At 39.4% G+C, this 19,616-nt stretch overlaps 1 protein-coding gene across 3 annotated transcripts in view; it reads right to left on the reverse strand.

The window, feature by feature from the left end:
- TPD52L1 (TPD52 like 1) overlaps positions 1 to 19,616 on the reverse strand; it is a 52,947-nt gene that overhangs the window by 26,513 nt on the left and 6,818 nt on the right. For 2 of the 3 annotated variants that reach the window (XM_035321777.1, XM_035321780.1), the window contains 2 exons: positions 6,530 to 6,645; positions 267 to 415 (listed from right to left, as the gene is read on the reverse strand). In XM_035321777.1, the coding sequence (XP_035177668.1) occupies positions 267 to 415; positions 6,530 to 6,645 (265 nt within the window). Of the gene's footprint in view, positions 1 to 266; positions 416 to 6,529; positions 6,646 to 7,250; positions 7,431 to 19,616 lie in introns of those variants that run through there. The other variant, XM_035321778.1, reaches the window with a different exon arrangement.

Raw genomic sequence — 19,616 nt, forward strand, 5'->3', positions numbered from 1 at the left:
GGGACATGAAGATGACCTTCCCAGTTCCATGTCAGTTTCAGTTGCTGTGATTTCACAATGGTAGCAAAGCATGCTGCTGCTGTGAAAGGTTTTTTTTTTTTTTTTTTCAGGTCTCCTTGGTCTGAGAAGCCTGACATATTTGTCCCTGTCATCTACTCCTTCTGGCAGGTATTTCTACTGACACATTTCATACCAGGGCTCATCAAGGCAATACCCCCAACATGCTACACAACACATCACAATGAATTTGTGCAGTCTGTACTCACGCAGAAGTTGTCTGCATGTCATGCCAGCTTTTGCTAAAGTTCTGCTTCAGTTCATTCATCAGGCTTATGCCAAGCTTTTGTTTAATTTCAACCAGGTGCTTTTCTTTGGCTGCTAATACTTGCCGCAAAGTTGAAATTTCATCCTCTAGCTGAGAGAAACAAAGAGGGAGGAGAAAGGAGAGACATGTTAGCCTGTTCTCACAAGATAAACACAGACTATGCCAGGAGATTAAATGAGTCTCACACAAACTTTTTTTTTTTTTTTTTTTTTTTTTTTTTGTAGATGACTAGAGAGGCAAAGATTTAAGCGCTTGTGTAGAGCAAAAATGTCCACAACATGTTTGACACTACTGCTCTAAGTAACTTACTCTAACTGTGCCACCCATGTGCACTACTGTACACATACACCTGTTAAGACAGAGGGAGAATTCTCCAGTCAGGTATTCACTATTCAGCGACTTGACCAAGATCTGCCTTAGGAGCATCAGGAGTCTCCAACATCAGCCTTTCATTCACAAACAGAATGGGAATTGGCAAGACAAAAGAAGACTAGATAATTCACATAACCATGTCTCTTTGAATGCACGGGCTTTTAACTTCAAATGTGCATTTTTTTAGTCTTGCACTTATGTAAAAATTGATACAAATTCTTAGGAGCAGGTTAAAAAAATCATACCATATGAGTTAAGAATATCATGGGCATCATGTGTTTTATCCCTATAGCTTAGGCCTTACATGCTTGAAAATTAAATTGAAAATATACAGCAGGCAGATTGTTAAGATGAAGAAATGGGAACTACCTGAAGTATAGAATCATTCAAAAAATACAGCAAATTAATATTTTCAGAGCTCCTGGTCATTAAGCAAAACACATAAATTCAAGTTGTAAAGATGACATTCGACCCAAACAATTCTCCCTGCAGTGGATGTTATTTCCCTCATATTTAAACCAAAACTGAGCTTTAGCATGGCAATGGCCAGAACACTTGACTAAGAAGAGGGACCACTGAAACAGTCTGACATTGACTCAGGATGCTTATCCCTCGGACAGCACTCCTGTGAGCACACGTTTTAATTCTTCGTTAGGAAGCCTCCTGAGCCAATTGTACAAGCAGCACTCAGAGGTACTGAAGTTAACAAGGGTAAGTGACACAAGAGCAGCTGCCTTTCACTTCAGGTTTGTAAGTTCCCTTACCAACTGTGCTCCTTCCTCCATGTGGTAACAGGATAACATATGGTAACGTGTCTGATTACCTTATGTTAGGTTCCCTGGAATGACAGTTTTCCTGTGATTTAACTCCATAGGCTGCAGGGAATGAATGAGGCAAGCAGCAGTAGAATCAGTTGTGACCTCCAGGGCTATATTTAGGATGTCAATACCAGCATTATTTTTACCTTACACACTCATGCATTCTGCTTCCCTGTAAAACTGTCTGCAAGCTCATTGTTCTTTGAAAAATCTCACCCTTTAGTCCACCAGCTATCAGTTTCTCCTTTGTCACTACCTGCTATCTAAATTATTCAAGGAGCTCAGGAAAATTAAGCAGCAAGACTATGAACACAAAGCAAAATCATGACCTCACCAAAGTGGATAGCAGCATATACCAAGTCTTGTAAGGCCAACACTTCACTGATAGAATACTAAACAACCAAAAATTGCTTTATTCTTTTCCCATATCTTTTATGCTCCATTATACCCCTAACCTGCAAATGAAATGCTGTCAAGAAGGCAGCATGAGTTTCTATGCTGAGAGGATAACCAGTTAAAATTCTTACAGGAAGGAGAACTCACAAATTTCAGCACACCTAAGATGGCACTTGGCAACTCCCTTTATTTGTTTCTCACAAGTTTGCCTGAGTAACACTGTTAAAGAATTTAACATCAATGCTTTCCATTTGGGGTAGAACTAGGCTGATCATTAGGTACCTGGATATATAAACATTCAAAGGTTTCTATTAAAATATCCTTCAATCTGTTCACTTGAATAGGCACACAAAAAAAGCTGTAAAGCCCTAAACAAGCATTAACGCTTTGCTCAATGGAGCAAGCATGAGCATTTTTGACTGTATTAAAAATAACAAATTATTTCCCTGTAGAGATTAGAGACTGGTTTAAAACCGACAATACCCTCCTCAAGTTCCATCATTTTAAACTAATGGCGGACACAAGACCTCCATGAAGTGCTCAGATACTAGCAATTGAAAACAGAAGTAGGTAGAAAGGACTGGGGAGTTTTAGTGGGAACTTGAAAGCATTTAGGCAGGTTATAGAATCACAGAATAGTCTAGGTTGGAAGAGACCTCCAAGATCACTGAGTCCAACCTCTGACCTAACACTAACAAATCTTCCACTAAACCATATCCCTAAGCTCTACATCTAAACGTCTTTTAAAGACCTCCAGGGATGCTGACTCAACCACTTCCCTGGGCAGCCTATTCCAGTGATTAACAACCCTTTCAGTAAAGAAGATTTTCCTAATATCCAACCTAAACCCCCCCTGGCACAATTTTAGCCCATTCCCTACATACCTAACTCCCATGGGAGCCAGGAATCACCTTTTTTTTGAAAAGTCAATTACTACACATGCAGGTTGTATTATGAAAACAGGGCTAAAGTCAACAGAAACACAAGCTTCTAGTCCTTACATTTCCCTTCTAAGAGCAAAATTCAGAAGGATATAAATGCATCCTAGGGGACAATGTTCCCTTCTCTCTTTTTGTGGGCTTAACAAACAGGTAATAGCTGTTTTTTCTTTCCTTTGTTATTGTATTGATCATGGATAAAACCAAGAAGAAGAGTTGACCACCTAAGAAATTACAGTTCCCATGAGTAGCTGACTTGAGTAACATGTAAATCACACAAAGATGCAATCTCAGGAACAGATCCACAAAAACGGACATCTCTCTGAAATCTGGGACTGACTAGTAATATGGAAGAAAGACAGTGAATTCCAGCACAGAAACACAAGAAAGCATTTTCCCTTGTTTTGCCTTTCTTGATTATTTTAGGGCAAATTATTTGCTGATAGGATTTAGTAGGTCAGGTTGATGGTTGAACTTGATGATCTTGAAGGTCTTTTCCAACCTAAATGATTCTATAATTTTGTACATTTTAAGGGGTTCAACATCCTTTTAAGATGGTGGAATGACTGAAAAAACAGCAAACTAATTTTCCAACATATATCCATTCCCATTTTTTTAAGTAGACATTCACAAAACAGCTCAAAAAAGTACTTAGGCAGAAATATGGAACATTCTGGATAACGTGCTATTAATAAAGAATTATGTAAATCAGAATTATCTGTATTCTGAAACATACATAGTACTACGTAAAATGTGGAGGTGGAAAGATTCAGCTATTGTTTGTAAGAATATGGATGAAAGGCTTGAATGGTAAGTTGAATAGTAAGCTGAATATTTATTATGTTAGCTTTAACAATCAAGGCAGTAAGTGATTAAATATTAAGGGGCCCCAGCAGAAAACACAAGACAGCATAATTAATCATTTCAAAGTTAGACTAAGCATCCTTTTTTCCTACCACACCACCACCCAAAGCGTAGTATCCTGTTCTGGGCATTTGCACAGCCCTCCTCATCAGAGGAAACTGAACTACGTAAAGGCCACCAGACTAAAAATAAGATCTGCTGTTTTCAGTAACATCAGTTCCTATATCCATTGACAAGAGGTGCACAAATACCTGTGCCTGTGCAGCACGAGAGGCAGAAACAAGTAGCTGGGGATGAATGATAAATTTAAGAGAAAGACAACAGAGAGCAGTGAGTGGAATAGCTCAAAACCTCAGCCCTTGTCATGAGTCAGGAGCCATTGTACCACACTCCTCACACCAAGGGAGGAAAAGAAAAATCTGTTCTGCAAACAAGCTTCTGTCCTTACATAAATTTTTTGGGCTACCATTTTCTGCTATTATTCTGAAGTGCCAGACTGACCTCCGTTAACTCACATGCTTGTTGTAAGTTCCTACAACAGGTATTCATTTTACTTGCATTGTAGAAATGCCAAAGCCCGATTAGAGTCAGAACCCTGCTGTATTAGACAGACTACAAAACAAATACAAGAACAGAGTTAGTCCATGCTCTGAAAAGCTTCCAGTACAAAAAGACTACTAGCAGAAGAAAAGAGGACACAAGAAACCCGTCAGAAAAACAGTAGTTTTAGCTCCCCTCCTAATTCCAGGGAGGAAAGGGAATGAGGGATAAAACACAGAGAAAACATATGAAAATATACAGCAGATACACAACACGGATGCTTGTTTTGCTGTTTAAATACAAGCACAACAAGTCCTCGCAACAGCTCCCCACTGTATCAAATATTAAGTGATTGCAGCATTAAGGAAGATTTGGACCTTTCAGAGCAGTAAGAGGAAAGGGCGATGCCACAGGCTCAAAAAGACAGTCTTATCCAACATACATGGACATGGAAGAAAACAAAACTACCACTGGTAGAGCAGCGCAGGGCTTGAAAGTAAAGAGAAGCAGCTTTTCAAAAGGAAACATTACCCAATTGCCACAGAGGTTTATTTCTGAGAGTCTTACCAGTTTTTATAAGTTTTTTTTAAGAATCATAAGACTCACTTAAATATTGACTTTGTTCACTGAGTTTAAGTTTTCCAAACCTTTCTTAGCATAATTATCAGTTTTATTTTGTTTTTAAACATAAGTTTTATGCCTGTAAACTGCTGCGAGCAAATTAAAAAAAAGAAATTTCTAGGTCAGCCAACATCACAATATTTGAAAGGCAATCTCTCACTTGCGTGTTGATACAGGAATTAAAGCATTTCTATCATGAGCCATTGAGAACTCTCAGCTCCCACAGGAATCTGCATGCCCAAGATATAACTAGAAAAGCTACAGACAAGTTCCCTTGAGAGAAGCATATCTTTCTCAGATGTCTGCAGGAAGCATTTTTTCTTCCTTGCTTCTCTAACATATCTCTTCTGTCCATTTCAGAAAAGGGAAGAGACTAAAAGAAGGGTTAAGGCTGCAAGAGACCTCTGGAGGTCAACTGGTCCAACCTCCCTTGCCCCCTCAGCTCAAGCAGGGCCACCCAGAGCAGGTTGCCCAGGACCATGCCCTGGTGGCTTTTGAAGATCTCCAAGGAGTGAAGCTCCACAGCCTCTATAGGCAACCTGTCCCAGTGTTCAGTCACCCACCAGTTAAATAAATGCTTCCTGATGTTCAGACAGGACCTCCTGTGTTCCAGTTTGTGCCCAGTGCCTCTCATCACGACAAAAGGCAATAATGAACGTGCCAATTCCTACCTCATTGCTATGTGATGAACTGAGTACATAAAATTTCAGCTTCCTCTTGTAATTTACTGAAGTAACAGGATCAGCAAAGAAGTAAAAAGTAACTAGCAACTCAGAAGCAAGGCTCAGTGTAACATTAAAGTGAAAAAAAATCTTGTGTCTTTTGTTTCACTAGAAAATCCTAAATCAGCACTGAAGGTAAATAACCTGAGAGTCATTAGGAATATGACTTCTTAGAGTATTTAATATTGTGACTTAATAGTAATTTAAATATTTATGTCGTACAAAATACAGGAACTATTCTCAGCAAAAGAGCTGTCTTCTGGATGAGCCCATTCCATGTGCACTAGCAGCAAACACTTCACAGAGCACTCTCTCATCACAAACTGAATCTAGACAATCTCCTTAACCTTTGTAATCCAAAGACCACATAGTTCACATCCTTTTTTCTCCTGATATATATATTTTTTTAATTAAGTACTACTTCTAAACGTTTTCTTGGTGTCCTGCAGTTCTTTAATTAGGCAAACAATAAAGGCAAATCAAAATTGCAAGTGTCTCCAGACGCTTTGGTGATGAAAACAGAACCATAGTGAAATTACTGTGCCAATCATCATCGGTCTTGTCTGTAACCATCATCATCAGCTTTTCCTTTGAGCACCATACAAATAATCTTTTCTATCAGGTGCCACACCACCATAAGAATTTCATAGATATGATTAGAACACCTTTCAGTCTTTGTAGAAGAAGATTCATAAATAAAGACAAAGGCTTTTGTTGACTAAAATGGCACATTTAACTTCATAATCATCAGATCAAAGATAGCTAACATTCCAAAAACATCTAAGGAAAAGAATTGTTTCACATCATTGTAGCCTAGAATAGTTTTACTTAAAGGAAGAGCAATTTTTATTATGTGTACTTCACCCTACAATGAATCTATTTCAGTTAAAGGAAGTAGAAATATTAATACTCACAGAAATTCAAATTCATTACCTTGGCCAGCTCAATTTTTAACTCTTCTTTTTCTTCTTCAGAGATCATATTGGTGAAATCAACATCAGTGACCATATCTTCATCTGCCTCATTCAAAGCCTGGGTTTCCAACAGACCTTAAATAAAGAGTTAAAACGTTAAGATAGCTGCTATCAGTTATTTCAGCTGTAATATTGTCATCCTCTAAAATCAAAGAATGATGTAATATTCACCCACTGGGAAAAAAAGAAGTGAACAACAAAACAATACTTTCCTGCTAAAGGTCATGCGGATTCTGTTTCTCCTTACTTTTGAAAAACAAATTGGAAATATTAGATGGTAACTGCTGTATAAAAGCAATTTAATACATTAAAGCACCACTCATTCCAAGAAGGCAATCACCTTGGATCCCACTAGTCCATAGCAAGACTTTTTTTTTTTCCAATACAGCAAAACAAACAATCAAAAAAACTCAAAGCAAAAACCAAACCAACCAACCAACCAAATCCAAACAAAAACATAACTAAAAAGCCCTGGTTTTCTTCAAAAAAAAGAAAGTTGATTAACGTGGATCATTGATGTGAATAGTGGCAATAGCACATTGAGCAATATAGGAAGTATATTACCAAGCAGGATTTGCTTTAAGAACACCTCTGCAACAATTTGATAACCTTGCACAGTTTGCAGAAGGAAATGCCATGCCTCCAGCTTGCAAATTTCTAAATGTTAGAGAGAAACATACCTTGATTCCTCATCTAAACCTGTAAAGGGAGAATAATTATATTGTATCTCCAGTCACCACCTTCTTCTGTGTATCCAAGATCAGCATCAGTATGTGCGATAACCAAACTATTCACATAAAATGCCTGTGAGACCTGGAACTGGTATATTACATTCAGAAGAACCCCAATGTAAGCTATCTCCCAAACACTCAGTGAAGAGAAGAGTGACAGCTGGGATCTCACTCAATAGCAGCCTCTCATTCTTCATTGTCTGCAAACAGAACAATGCAAAACATAACAGAAAACATTCTTACTCCTTTAGAACTTGTTTTGAAGTTCTTAATCTATTTCTGTTGTAGAAGAAAGTTTTCCTCCAGGCTACATATCAAACTGCACTTTTCCCCGTCTTTCAGTTCTTCAGCTGGCTAACCAGCCCTCTCAGCTGACTCCTGACATCTGTGTGCTCTTTAACACAGGAGAGACCAACTCATTTCAGGCCTCCACAGACATCTGTATTCTCTTTTCACAGAGATCAGAATTTAACTAAGTTTTGACATTAGGGAGTAGAGGTTACAAGCAGCAAGCCAAGAGTATTCAACGACGTGAAACTGAGTACTTCATGCAGTATGCAGAAAGAAAAAGAAGAAAGCAAAACTCCCTCTGGCCTTTCATCGTTGCTTCCATATAGACCCCCACAGCGTACCTGGATTTCCTCCTATTTAACAGAATAGAACAGATTTGATTCTTAGCAGCAGCTTCACCACAGAGCACAATGTGGCAAACTCAGTCTTACTAATTACAACCTCCTATGAGTGGGAAGATAAAGAGAAGTAACACAGGTGCTGAACCCCTGTCTGGCACCATATGCAAAAGTTGAGCACCACCCATAGGCACAAAATGTTTTAAAAAGAAGAAAGCATTTAAAAGAAGTTCCTACCTTTGCTATTACCCAAAAATCAACTTGCCAGGATATCCTAGATTGCCAAAGCCACAACAAAAGAAAAGCACATTTATTCAGTAGGAATGCTCCCAAATTACCTTTATTAGCCCCACTCCATCCTAAACACAATTGTTTTATTATTTTTTTTTTTTTTAGGATTAACAGAGTTGCTATGGGAATCAGGCTAAACTTAATCCCCTGTGGTCTTGGCAGCAGTCTCCTTTTCTTCACAGATGGGGGAGCAGCAGTACAGATACAGCTCTTGGAAATACTGGGGTGAATCTTAGAGCCAACAGGGTTAAGGTTGAAAACCCTTAAGTCTTGGGGCTGAATTAGTAAAAGACATGAGATGAGGAGATCCAGGACCAGCTGATACTTAAGCTAAAAAGGAGACAGACCTGTACTTAAGGGATAGTACTAGTTTGGGATTGCCTAGGTAAAGAGGCCAGAACTGTTACACAATGGATAGACAGATATGTGGAAGCCAGCACAGACCAAAATCACCAAAGACTGAGTAAGATTTAATTAGACCAAATGGTCAATTTTGATCTTCAGAATACGACTGAAATAAAGATCCATTCCAAAAACAAAACAAACAACAACAAAAAAAAAACCATACACGTCAATCTTATGCAAGATCCTCTGCAACCTTAGCCAGGGTCTGACACAATTCTTACCCTGTTTCTCATACAAGCCTCAAGTCCCTTAAAATCAAGTCTGATTTCTCAGCCTCCACCTTCTTTCTAAAGCCTCCACCACAGTCCTCCCTAATGGTCACTGTCCTTCTGCATTGGCTTTACTTCAGTCACCTCAGACTTCCACTCTGAACACCTCTCCACCATACTGTGCGTCTTGGTCTTCTTTCAACCAGTCTCAATTCTTAAACTTCCTCACACGAGCACAAGGAGCCTACTAGCCACCTACTCTCTGAGTATTGCTGAGCACAAGGCATTCATACTAGCCCAAAGTATTCTTCCACCTTCTGCTCTGCGCAGGAAGGGCAGCCTCCAGTCACTCCACCTTGCCTCTAGGGTCCTTTCAGCTAGGCAGCAATACACCTTTTAGACATCGGTTACAGATGTACCAGATACAGAAGTATAATAGAATTAGGATTCTCAGTGAGCTCCTGTATTTTCCAATTAACTGCGTGAGTAATTAAGAATCAAGGAACGAGATAGGACCCCATTTAGTGTGTTAGTTAACTAGCTATACATCTTGTTAAACACACTTAGTCTAGCAACTCATGAAAACACACACAAGGATGAGTTGATTCAGATAAATATTTAGAGCCTAGTATTTGTCTACAACATAAAGTGCTACATTTAGTCACCTAAAGCTAGAATTTTAGGATAACATTGCATTTTTATAGTTCACCGTGTACATTCAATTCCAGCAATTATGTACTTCGCCCAAGAAAAAAAAATAAAAAAAATAAAAAAAAATATTAATGTATTAATGCAGACATTCACCTCTATGCATGTAGAGACATACACTTTATAGAGAGTTGCTGCAAACAAGTATACAACACATAGCTTTTCTTGGTTGTTTCATGTTTTTTTCTTTGGCAGTAGAAAGAATTTAATTGGTTTCTAGTTCACCTGGAATTAAATATAAACAACATCTACATAGGTATATACTATATTGACATATCTGCAGTCATTGATCGGATATCCAAGGCAAATCTTTCCTGCCAGAAGGCAGTAGCACTGAAATATGCTGTCTTCACTGTGCACTTAGATGTGCATTTGCTGACCCCTACGTAAAACCCATCTTTTCCTTTAACTTTAGATTACCTTAAATAATGCTATTCAAATGATCACTAGCTGCTTATTAAAATATCAGTTAATGCATGGCTATTTTATATGACCATAATGAACAGTTTGTGCAATGTACAGGCAGGCTATTTTCTATTAAACTGCCCATGTCTGCTCTCAAGCCTCTGGAGACCCTGTCAAGTCTCATTCCCTTGCAGTGAATCCCAGGCCCTGAATGGCTTGCTTTGATTTCGGTTGTGCAAGACGAAGACAAAAAGACCACTTGTTGGGAGGTCACAAATCCAGTTAGGTAACATTTCAAGGCTGTGTTTTCACAACAACCCACTGAAAGTATGGGGAAGCTATAAAGTTAATTCTCCTAATTTACAGAATTAGACAAATACTTATTACTTATTAACTTCCAGTGAGGAACCTATCTGACAAAATATAGAAAGCATAAAATTTCAAAGTCACAAAATTTCCCAACAGCTAACAGTTTTCCATATGAAGTGACAAATAAATGCCTAGTCAGAGTCATTATTAACAACTTGCCAACTGGTTTTATATGCAGGAAACTAAAGCTGTTTTAACTGCATGCTCACAAAAGCAGACACACTAAAATAACCCTACTCTACTAGGATTCCTAGTCTGATTGTTAAAGTTAACTGTGTTGTGGTTTAAGCTGGCAGGCAGCTAAGCACCACGCAGCCATTCACTCACTCCCCCTCACCCAGTGGGATGGTGGAGAGAATCAGGAAAAAAAAAGGAAAAGCTTGTGGGTTGAGATAAAGACTGTTTAATAGGACAAAAAAAAAAAATGAAAATAATAATAACAATAATAAATAATATACAAGGCAAGTGATGCACAGTGCAGTTGCTCACTACCCACAGACCAATGCCCAGCCAGACCACAAGCAGCCCCCTGCCCCCACCCCAGCCAACCCCCCAGTTTTACTGTTCCACACAACACTACCTGGTGTGGGACACCCCTTTGGGCAGCCTAGGCCAGCTCTCCTGGCCGTGTCCCCTCCCAGCTCCTGGGGCACCCCCAGCCTCCTCGCTGGCTGGACAGAACCAGGAGAAGGAAAGGCCTCGGCTCTGTGCGAGCACTGCTCTGCAGCGACTGAAACATCCCTGTGTATCAGCACTGTGCTCTTTCTAATTCCAAAACACAGCACCATACAGCTACTAGGAAGAAAACTAACCCAGCTGACACCAGGACAAACTGACTTCACTGGCCTGAAACTCACGCAATTCTACAACCGTAAGACATCTGATACTCCCCAGACCAGTCCATGATGATGCATTATGCTGATGGATTAATCCTGCTAAATGAAAGTCAAGGTCTGCGTTAGCAATGCCATCAGCTACACAGCTACAATAAGCAGAGTTGTTACAATTAGGACATGTTTATTTTTGAAATGGAGCTCAACATATGGCTCTATCAACCAGCTTAAATTCAGGCTACAGCACATCAGTAGATGTGCTTTCTTGTAGTCAGTGATGCTTATCAGCTCAGGCACACACATTATGATAACGTAATATACTGCTCTTGAGCCTTGAACTAGTGCCTCTGCCCTGGATCAGGGCATACACCAGTTGCTCAGAGTTTATAGGCATCTCTGCATTGTGCTGCTCTGCAAAGGATAGCAGAAAATTTCTCCCAGTTATTGCTTTCTCTCTACAAATTCTGCCATCTCTCACATTTCCAACTAGAGCCTCCACAGAGGGAAATACTTTGAGTGTCTGACGATGACCGAGCCATCCTCCAAGGGCAGCTTTCCAAGAAGCAGCCTATCACCCTCCAGTGCAGTATGTGCACTATGGGTGTCATAAAGCCCACCCACAAGTATGCTCTCATAAGGATGCACAGCTCATAGTGACAAGCCATGGAGTATTGGTCACTTTGGGGAGTGAGCTGAATGTAGCTGAGATTAAAATCTAATTTGAGGGATATTTCACAGCAGAATCAGAGGGAGAGAAAAATAAAAGACTCGTCTGGATTGGTCTGAGATTCCCAATGTTCTTCCTTTTCCCAACTAGGATATATTCCTCTTGGAGGAATTGCATTCATGCTGCATTCCCAGCTCTCCTTCCCTACTTTTCCAAGAAATACCAAATCCATGCCTTATTTCTAGCCATGGTTTAAAAAAAATAATAATAAATAAATAAAGGATTGTTAAGGTTATTAAATTTGTTCAGATGCACAGCTGTTATTTCAAAATCATACCAATATCCAGATTTGAACCAGAGAATGAAATTTCCACCTGTGTAGAATGGCAGAGGTTATTGGAAGGCTGAATGTCTTTCTACTTCACTTTATAGCACAGGTCTTGAAAGCTTCCCAGGATTAATTTGGAGCTTTGCCTAGCAGATTACCAACCATCACTAGAACCCATATCATCCTGTATCTCTCGTGTCCTTTCCCAGCAGAACAACTGATCTCTGAGCATCCGTCTAACGTGAAGTCTCATTCCAGTAGGCCACTAACAGGTTGGACATGAGAATAGAGGTAGGGGGAGTCCACACAGCACCACTTACTAGCCTCAACTTGCTCCTCTATCTTGTCCAAGATCAAGCCATTCATGTTTCTCCTGAATTCAATCTTAGTCGCTGTGTCTGGTGCCCAGCAATTCTCTTTCACGGGGAATAAATAAATAAATAAATAAACCACACATTATTGGCAGTGGTGCCTGCTGAATTAACCACAGTGATAACAAAGTTAGAGGTAACAACAACAATTGCTTTGCTTGTGTACATTCCCCAACATTTATTTCAGGGAAATAAATAGAACATGATCCTTTAACAAAACAGTCAAGTATTGAAGTCCTTTTACTGCTCTAATTTTTTGTTTTCTGACCTGCTAAAAGTAGCATACCTACCTTGTTATCTAGTATTCATATCAAAGGAAGAAAACATCTAATTGTGTAACTCTTCGACTAAACAAAACAACATTTCAGCTTCTTTTCTCATGTCATTACACTGCAGCTAACAGCAAAGAAAGGTATGCACAACTCTACCTTATTTACTATTAGAAAAAACTTTACAAATTTAAATTGCAATTAAAACTTCAAAGGGATGAAATGGTAAGTAGAACAAAGGCCCTGTCCAGACATTGCATTAGTATCTTTGATCTTCTTCACAATGTAGCATTAATGCCAGATATAGAGATTAAGGGGGGGAAAGGGGGCCTAGAAGCATATACAAAAAAAAAAAAAAAAAAGATAAAAAAAATATTAAAAATTGTAAAGTTTTCCAGGACCCTTTCTATGCTCCTATTACTACAGGAGGATCTAAATGGGAAGATACACTTTCATTTAGTCCAACTAGAAAAGACAGAACATGAAGGAAGATTTCTTCTGTGTTTGGTTCAATCTGTGGAAAAGTCGAAAACTGCTTGAACTCCACAATTACCCTACAGACTGTCTTTCTCTTAGAGGACTTACAACTCAAAGTAGAAGGAAGACTGGTTTTGAAGCTACGATTGGGAAATAAAACTAGAGGCTGGGTTTATCTTGGTTCAGAGAGGGAAGAATTCAAGCCACACTGGTCACATTGACCAAAGGCATAAAGCCCCCTTCCTGTGAGCAAGGGGGCTCAATTTCCCTTCTTCTTCAAGTATGCTCCCTGTAGGAGTAGATATGAATGGGCAAATCTCTTCTTTTCCTCTCTCCACTAGGCTTTGGGCCCAGCACAGCGTCAAGGAGAAGGAGGGAGCACAACTTTGGGTGTTCAAGAGCTCTTGGACACAGTTTACCATCTCAGAAGAAGTGTTCTCAGTCACTCTGGAGCAGCTCACTACAGACCTTTGGCTTTCCATCCCATCTCTTAACTCCCTCAAACCAGGCATCTGTCCCTAACTGTAAGACAGCCTGTCAGGTTTCCAAAGGAACACTTTTATTTGAAGTCCCTGGATAAGCAGCCAGTTGTAGTGTGCTAATTCTCTATTTTCATTTTTTCCAAAACAGAAAAGTGATTATACTTTGAGGATCTCACTGTGTTATTTTTCCCCGCTAACACAGTTAGCCGGTGGAGGAAGACAACTTGTGCAAAAAATAATTGGCAGAGAACCATCTCCACAGCTTGACCACTACACTAAGAAGCCACACACATTGGTAAAGGGTGTTTTTTGGGATGATAATCAAAAAGTGCAATAGGTAAAAGAGAACAGCAGTCGTGGTAAAAATACATATATCACTTACTAAAAAGTAGGTACCAATCTTCAACCTAGAAACTGATCTTCCAAACAAAATAATTAACTGAAACATCCAGAAATGCTTGGTTGTCATGTTATTAAGCATTTTATTCAAAAATATCTAGCTTGATTTGTATAAAATAATAATCCTGCCTACCCGGGGAAGACAACGGGGACATTGCTTTCTAAGCTGTAGCTATGGAAATACAAAGCAATTGTTGTGAAATGCAATGGTTTAAAGACAGCAGATGCCTCTATTATGTCAATACTGAAAGTAATGACAGTATTGTACCACTTACTGTGCTTTCTATTGATCATTCTGCACAACCTTCCATGAGGTCAAGGGAGAGAAAAAGATGCCACAAGTGGAAGGGCTATCATCTCTTTCCTTTCTTTAGGCAGAACAGAAAAAAAAAAAAAAAGAAAGAAAGAAAGAAGATGAAGTCACGATGGAATAATAGGGAATGAGAAAGTGGATGACACTGAGTCACAAAGGAGACTTGTTCTCTACAAATTAGGTACTCTAGAAGCTCTAACAGACTGCATAACACGAATGAAGGAATAAAGCATATATAATCAGACTCAAGAATAAGAAATGTAGGGGAAGATAAGAGCTATGACATGGAAATGCTGGCAGTCAGAGGTGGAAGTTGTCAGTTAAAATTTTAAACCCACCCTTTCGCACTAAAAATACAGAGAGGTAGATTTTTCCAATCTCAGAATAGACAGGCATCTCGGGTCCCATCCTCAGCTGGTAAAAGTGACTGTGATGCTACCAGCTGTATCATTAAGCTCACACATCTGCTTCACTGAATCAAAAATCACAGAAGCTTAATGGCATGATTTAATAACCTTCCTCTCCCAAGAAAGGATCCATTTGCTGTACTTTTCTAAATCCAGGTGCAAAAGAGTATCAGCAGATAGCAATCTAACTGCAGTATAATTAAACACATGAGTCTCCTCAATTAATTTCCAACAAGGTATCTGTGTTACAAGAAGCGATAAAGTGTTATTTTTTAATTAAAAAAGAAATTTCTCAAGTAGCTGTAATTTGTATCCTTTAGATCACAGAAAGCATAAGTAACAAGATCTTTAGAAGTCTAATCAGAAATGAGAAGAATCTTGCAGCCAGCAGGATTTTTTTTTAAAACAAAACTAGCTATCTCAACATATAAGGCAGATATGCCACTTCTGATCTGGTAAACTTACTGTGGAAAATACACTGGGTACATGACAGAGTCTTATTCTCCTCAGGCTCAAATTCATAATTCCCATTGCTTTAATACAGCTTAAATCTCAGCACTTTTACATATACTAAAACACAGAATTGGGAGTGCTGAAAGAAAAGGGATAAATTATCCCTCCTGACATCTGCTCAGTCTCTCACGTCGGGAGAGTAAAGATTACAGTTTTTAAGGACCAGGACTGTGTTTTTGCATACTGCTTGGCACATAAGGTCCATGACCTGTGACTCAGCCTGGTAGGCAGCATGACAGTTATAAATTACTGACAATGGTTCACCCACAACATTGGCATAAAGGCACATATCCTGCCACCAACGTTTTCCTTAAAGGTAGATGTTAAACTACATAAGAGCTCATGGCTATCCTGAAGCAGTAGCGAATCAACACAAGCCACAAACCAGGCAGGTCTTGTGCCCTTCCTCCCACAAACCTGTTTTTAAGCATCACCTGCTTTGGTTTGCAGTAACCCTTAAACCCTCTGAGACTATGATGAGCTACTTGGTGCCACTTTTGCCTTCCAAAGGGGTGATTATCTGATAGGATAGACTTCCACCAGGCTTGCTTGCAGGAACTTGACGTACTCTTGGAAGCATCGATCTGCAATAGACATGCACTCCCATTTAAAACCAACAAAAATAAAGATTATTTTGTCATTATTATTTTAAAACTAACCATTTTATCATGCATTCCCTTGCATAGGCCCTTTCAGATAACAATATTTATTACTCCAAATCTACTGAAAAGTAGCTTTAATCTGTGCCACCTCACTGCTTGCAAATGCATGGCCTTACATCCAGGCAGCCATTCCAATGGATGGTTGACCTGATAAACCTGGAGTTTCCCAATCAAACATCACTGGAGTTAGTGGCATGACGTCTTTGGACGCAGCCCCCACAAAATACTCCTCAAACGGAAAAGCACCATCTATAACTGGGCCTGTTAAAACCCAAGTTTCATGTGTTTTCCCTTAGTCTTTTAGCCAGCATCTTGATCTGTGAAATGAGGTATTTGTTATTCTGCTCTTAATGTTCAGCTCCACGTTAAGGTCCTCACAGTTTTTGGCATCAGCACTCTGCGTCTTTGCCCACTCAGTGTTTTGTAGCATGCAATTACAAAGAAACCTGTTGGCTTTGTGAGCCTGTGGGTGGAGGCATCTGGGGCTTGGGGCCCCGGGTGTCTATGAAGTTCCCATAGAAACAGGTTGCTCGGTCTTTTCTCTTGGGTAGGGTTTGAGGACAGAAGATATGCCTCTGTAGGAGGCCTGGGTTACACAAATTACGTGTTCCAGGACAAGTGACAACTTACCAGGCCAGGATATGGAGACCGGCAGGCACTTCCAGCCACACCGTACAGCCTCCATCTTTGAGGTCTCTGATTCACACTCAAGTATCAGCCAAAGTGGCCACCATCACATACAAGGCTTGTTCTTCCTCCCTGAAGATCAACAAGGAAGATAAACCCTGAACCAAAGAGGGGTATCTTCTCTGACAGCTGCTCTGGGTACAAGCAAGCACATTGACAAGAGAAGGAAGTGGGCTGGGAACATCACCTGAGTTTCTTCCCCCTCGAGACTGCATTAGGTAACAGTTTTAAGAGCATCACCCAGACCTCTTCCCCAAGCCATACACATTACCCTGTCTGCTATCATCCCTATTGCACCTTCTGTACCTTAAGAAGGTCTGAGAAGAGACCAGAGGAGAATCTTGGTCTTTTCTGCACTCTTCTGCTGCCTCATATAAGAAGATTCTTCTAAGGATGTTGTTGCAAGATGGGCATAACACAATGTCATTTTCTGAAATAAACCACTATTGCAATGCCTGTGTCTCTGCTAATAACTTCCATTCATGCCTTCATTTCTATTCAACTTAAATGATAAAATTGTATTCTTGCTTGCTTACCTTTCTCCAGTCCAGTTCCCACTTATGGCACTTCACTACAGCAAGAATACCACCCCTCACCTATTTCTGTGTTGACACGGACACAACTAACCTACCTTTGAATGCTAGATCTAGGTCTAACACGTCTTTGAACCTCTCTGGAATGGTACAGACCATTACACAAACTCCTCCTTTCCTTTTGCTTAACGCAGACTTTGCATACATTGCTCATTATCTATGCTTCTCTATTTTCTGAAGCAATTTAAAACCACAGGGGAAAGAAATATTTTTCTCTACCCATAGTATATGTCTTCCAGTTTCCTGACAATGTATGTTATTTAACTCTGCAAAGACTTTACTTAAATCTTCTAAACTGAACTTTGAATCTGTTTATAGGAATAACAACATTCAGCAGACTTTTTTTTTTAAAATCAAGCTATTCAAGTAATTGTTCCTTCTTCACCATCATCTTCCCTCCCCCCCCCCCCCCCCAGTCAATGTTTCTGCACAGTCTGACCCCCAACATTACTGAAGGACCTACTCTTGCAAGACCACACGGTTTCACTGGTTCTTCAGTATGCTCAGAGGCACATAATAGTGTACAGCACCGGTTAGATAGTTTAATTACATGGCAAACATCATTCTCCCTGATTATGACTTTGATTCCTTCCTCCCACAATAATAAGTTAATAGCTGCCATCTGCCTATTAAAATACTTTGAACAGAAGATAATCTTCTGTTCCTGGCATAATTGCCACTCTAACTCTGCAATGTACATACATTTTACTATTCTCTAAGGAAAATCTGCTTGTGTTTAAATACAACTCTCTCTGATCACTTTTTAACGAAAATTTACCATGTACCAACCCAGTAAAGAAAACGCATTCACTTCAAATAGTCATCCTCTAAAAATCTGTTGGCTTTCCCTAGAGTGACTGACCTGAGATCTACTCAGTGGAGTTAATAACGGTTTAATTTAAGTGTTAAACATAGAAAGAGGAATTAGATAAGCTCCTAAAATGCTTAAAGCAGCATCAGCACAAATTATTAGCAAATTCACCTAAAGCATACTGAAAGCAACTATTCCAAAGAAATTATGAAAAAGTATTGTAAAACTTTAAAATAGTTATGAGCAACCCCTTTGTAACCACAAGCAACCACCACCTTAGTTTCACCCAGGTGACAAGGCAATTGTCCAGGGAGGGAATGGTGGACACAGAACACCTGAACAAACAGGTGAACGCAAACCCACCTACATTTTTCCTGAAGAAGCCAACATGGAAAGCATCCGCTCCCTTCAGACACCATTTATAAACATTTACAGAATATAGATCATACAGCCTTTTAAATCCATATGATATGTAGTTTTTATCATGTTTTCGTACTTCAGTTGCAATTTATGAATTAGGAACTGGCAACTATTACATGCATCTTTGCAGTGAGGCACAGATACTAAGGAGAGACAACTTACATATTTGGATGGCTAAAGATGGACAGTGTTTCACAAGTTAAAGCAAAACCAAGGCAGAAGTCAGGCCATACAAATGAAAAGAGAAAAGAGAAAGGATAGCTCTTAAAAGATGAAGAAACAGTATTGGCAAGAAAGATGAAGAAATAGCATTGGCAAGATCTGGTCCCTTGGGGCTTGGGAAAGCAAATAATAATTTCACTTACCAGCAAACAAAAGTAGTCCTCTCATCAAGAAAGCAGATGAAACTAAATTGCACTGTCTGCTACAAAAACATTTTGAACAAACACTTTTCACTGGGTAAACCAACACCATACCAATAAAAACTTCATTCTTGCATAAATAAATAAATATATATCAAGTGTAATATCTGGTGTAATTTTGTATCTCTCTGCCCAAAACACCACTAGAGCCTCTAGTTCTTGTGTCACACTAAATGCCAAATCCTGAGTGTGCATTTTGAGGAATCTCTTGTTGTTAAAATTACTTTAAATTCTATTAACTTACAAAAATGTTAGAAGTCCAGTTTTGCCTCTAGAACAAAGCTGAGGAGCGACTGCTTTCCATTACAGATTTTAAGTACTGTCATTGCTTTAGAACACTTCAATGAGTCGGTTCTTGGTGGACAGCAAAGATGGCTACATGCTACGGTAAATTAATAGTGACAGAAGAGCAACTTTACAAAAAAACAAACCCTAAAAAAACATTAAAAACAAAACAAAACGCAACACTAAAAACAAGCAAAAATTTGACAGCCCTCCTTGCTTCAGAAGGAGCCAGCTGCTCAAGGCTTATTGTCACCTTCCCTTTGCTGGATGTGACACAAGTTGTTTGAGCTACTTCCGAGCTACCCACTGCCTGCTTAGCCGAGCTCCCTGGATTCTCCTTCTGTGACTAGAAACACAAAG

This window comes from Oxyura jamaicensis, chromosome 3, assembly GCF_011077185.1.
Source record: "Oxyura jamaicensis isolate SHBP4307 breed ruddy duck chromosome 3, BPBGC_Ojam_1.0, whole genome shotgun sequence".
NCBI lineage: Eukaryota > Metazoa > Chordata > Aves > Anseriformes > Anatidae > Oxyura > Oxyura jamaicensis.